The sequence below is a fragment of the Pygoscelis adeliae genome, unplaced genomic scaffold, assembly GCF_000699105.1.
Source record: "Pygoscelis adeliae isolate BGI_AS28 unplaced genomic scaffold, ASM69910v1 Scaffold34, whole genome shotgun sequence".
NCBI lineage: Eukaryota > Metazoa > Chordata > Aves > Sphenisciformes > Spheniscidae > Pygoscelis > Pygoscelis adeliae.
Genome location: NW_008824658.1, coordinates 2094717 through 2096989, shown reverse-complemented (window position 1 = coordinate 2096989; position 2273 = coordinate 2094717). Strand labels below are relative to the sequence as shown.

The 2273-nt window shown below is 57.8% G+C and overlaps 1 protein-coding gene across 1 annotated transcript in view; it reads right to left on the bottom strand.

The window, feature by feature from the left end:
- Nucleotides 1-732, bottom strand: part of CSF1R (colony stimulating factor 1 receptor) — a 21771-nt gene extending 21039 nt beyond the window's left edge. The window contains exon 1 of the mRNA XM_009322650.1: nucleotides 670-732. Within this exon, the coding sequence (XP_009320925.1) occupies nucleotides 670-718 (49 nt within the window). The 5' untranslated portion in view covers nucleotides 719-732. The remainder of the gene's footprint in view (nucleotides 1-669) is intronic.
- Nucleotides 733-2273: the final 1541 nt, after the last annotated feature.

Sequence of the window (2273 nt, the reverse complement as noted above, 5' to 3'; positions counted from 1 at the left end):
CTTCCTCCTAACCCCCACCCAGACCCAAACAGCAGGAAGTTTCCCTTTCTTATCTCCCCACTGCCAAGGCTCTTCCTATGCTACATGCACCTTTCCATACCCCTTGGCCTTATCCTGGCAGTGCTGCAGGCAGCCAACAGCTAGACCTCAGCACAGCTGGCTCCAGAGCCAACACAGACTAGCAACACACCCTCTTTCCACCACTGTACCTCCCTCCGTAATGACAGCCAGTTCTGGATGGTCTTCAGGAAGCTGCTACAGCCAAGTCTGTGCTAAAAGCCAAGCCAGTGTCTCTTTCCTGCTGTGCCATGGAGCAGACATGTTCTCTTCCCTGCTCCCTGCCTGTGCCGAGGCTCCTTGAGCCTGCCCACAGCAGCGGTGGCTGCCTCATGAAGCAGCCTCCAGAAGCAGGGACCGGCCCAGCCCAGAGCAGGCTTTTGGTAGACACGATTGGGAGACCAGCTTCACCCTCCACCACCAGGAGCTGAGTGCCCATTAGTCCAACTTCAGCGTTGCTCCGTCCCCAGCCCCATTGAGGCTGTCACCCCTCCTCGCCCGAGGAGGGATAGAGCACTTACACTGGACACCCAGGAAACCCTCGCCGCAACCCAAACCTGCCCCAGAGTGACATGGAGACACTGTAGGGCTTTGGGGGACCAGTGGACCTACCGTGCCAGACGCTGGCTGCGGTGAGCAGCAGAAGGAGAGCAGGACCCATGTCCCCAGGGACCGTGGTGCCCCAGTATGGAGCAGGGATGCGGCTGAAGGATCCTCTCAAGCAGTGTGCACCTCTCCTTGCGGGCACCGTCCCCAGCGCTCCCTCGGCAGGAGCTTCTCCTTTCTGAGTTGACCACAAGTTAAGAAATTCCCTTTTTTCGTTGTTTTCAAAATGGGAGGGGAAAAAAAAAAGCGATGCTTTGAGACATCACTGGTGACAAACCCCCTTGGCAGAGGTGGGGCCATGCACGCACCCTGCTGCAGCCCCCCCCCCGCTGTTGGGGCCACCCTCCTGCCTCAGAGAGGGGTTCAGCCGCAGGCCACTCCCCAGGGCTGGCAGGGGCCACCGCACCATGCCAAGTTTCAGGACAATCCCGATGTGCCTTGGCAACTGCCACCCAAACCCCCAGGGACTTCTGTACTCTTTCCTCTTGCTTGGGGACACAAAGAACCTGGCTGGGACCTGCCTTGATGGCAGGGGACTCCATTTTACCTCAGTGGGACAAGTTTTACCTCAGGCCTGGCGGATCTTGCTGGCTTCAGGTCCTGAGGACCCACACAGAAACATGGCTGACTCCCTCACAACAGGCCCACAAAGATGATTCAGCCTGGGGCAGCTCTCAGGTGGGAAAAGGTCTGTGAAGATGGCAAATTATTTTGTTTTAACTAAGATTGTGATCCCTGGTGCAGAGATAGGTCCTGCGGCCACACAGGATGACCCCCAAGCCCCACTCCAGCACCACACAGAGGCAGGGTCGAGCCCAGCCAGCTGCAGGCTTGCCTTCACCGCCCTCCCCAGCAGGGAAACATGTCAGGGTCCAGCCTGCAGACTCTTCCCTGTCCCCAGCTGGGCTGGGGGACACATGGGGATCCCAGCTCTCCTCCTCTCCCAGTACCTCCAAGCCTGGGGCTCACAGCAACCATCTCACCATCAGGTAACCACAGGGATCAAGCAGAACCCCTCCTCCCCAGGAGCCCAGCCCACTCAGTCCTACTACCTTGCTGGTGGGGAGGCTTTTTGAAGCTGTTTTCTAATTGACATCCTGGCAGACACCTGGGACCAGTAATTAGGCACTTTGTTAATCCTCCCCTGGACCTCACCTCTTCCAAAACAGAGGGTGAGAGTAGGCTTGAAGCAAAACAGTTGTCCCAGGGGTGCTCAAGTCAGCAAGATGTTAGCAGATCATCAGACACAGGGTGCCCCTTGCTCTCTGCTCTATCTCTGGATAACCTCACACTGCAGAACAAGCTCATGACAGTTCACAGCAGCTCTGGGGTGGGAAGTTACAACCATCACCTGACAGTGCTGGGAAGCACAGGGGAGGAAGGTCCTGCCTAGGGCGAGCCGGAGGGCTCTGCCTTAGCTGCACCCAGCTGCAGCCCCATCAGTGGGTAGGTGACAGGGACGCCGGCTGTGAAATGTGGGCAGAAAGAGATGGGCTTTTCCAAAATGTCTGCACAGAGGTGGCTGTTGAATCTGCACTTGCAATGCAAAGGTGCCGGGCAGAGGAGTGCCCCTCATGCCTCCACAAACTGGGGGGGAATGGGCTTCTCCA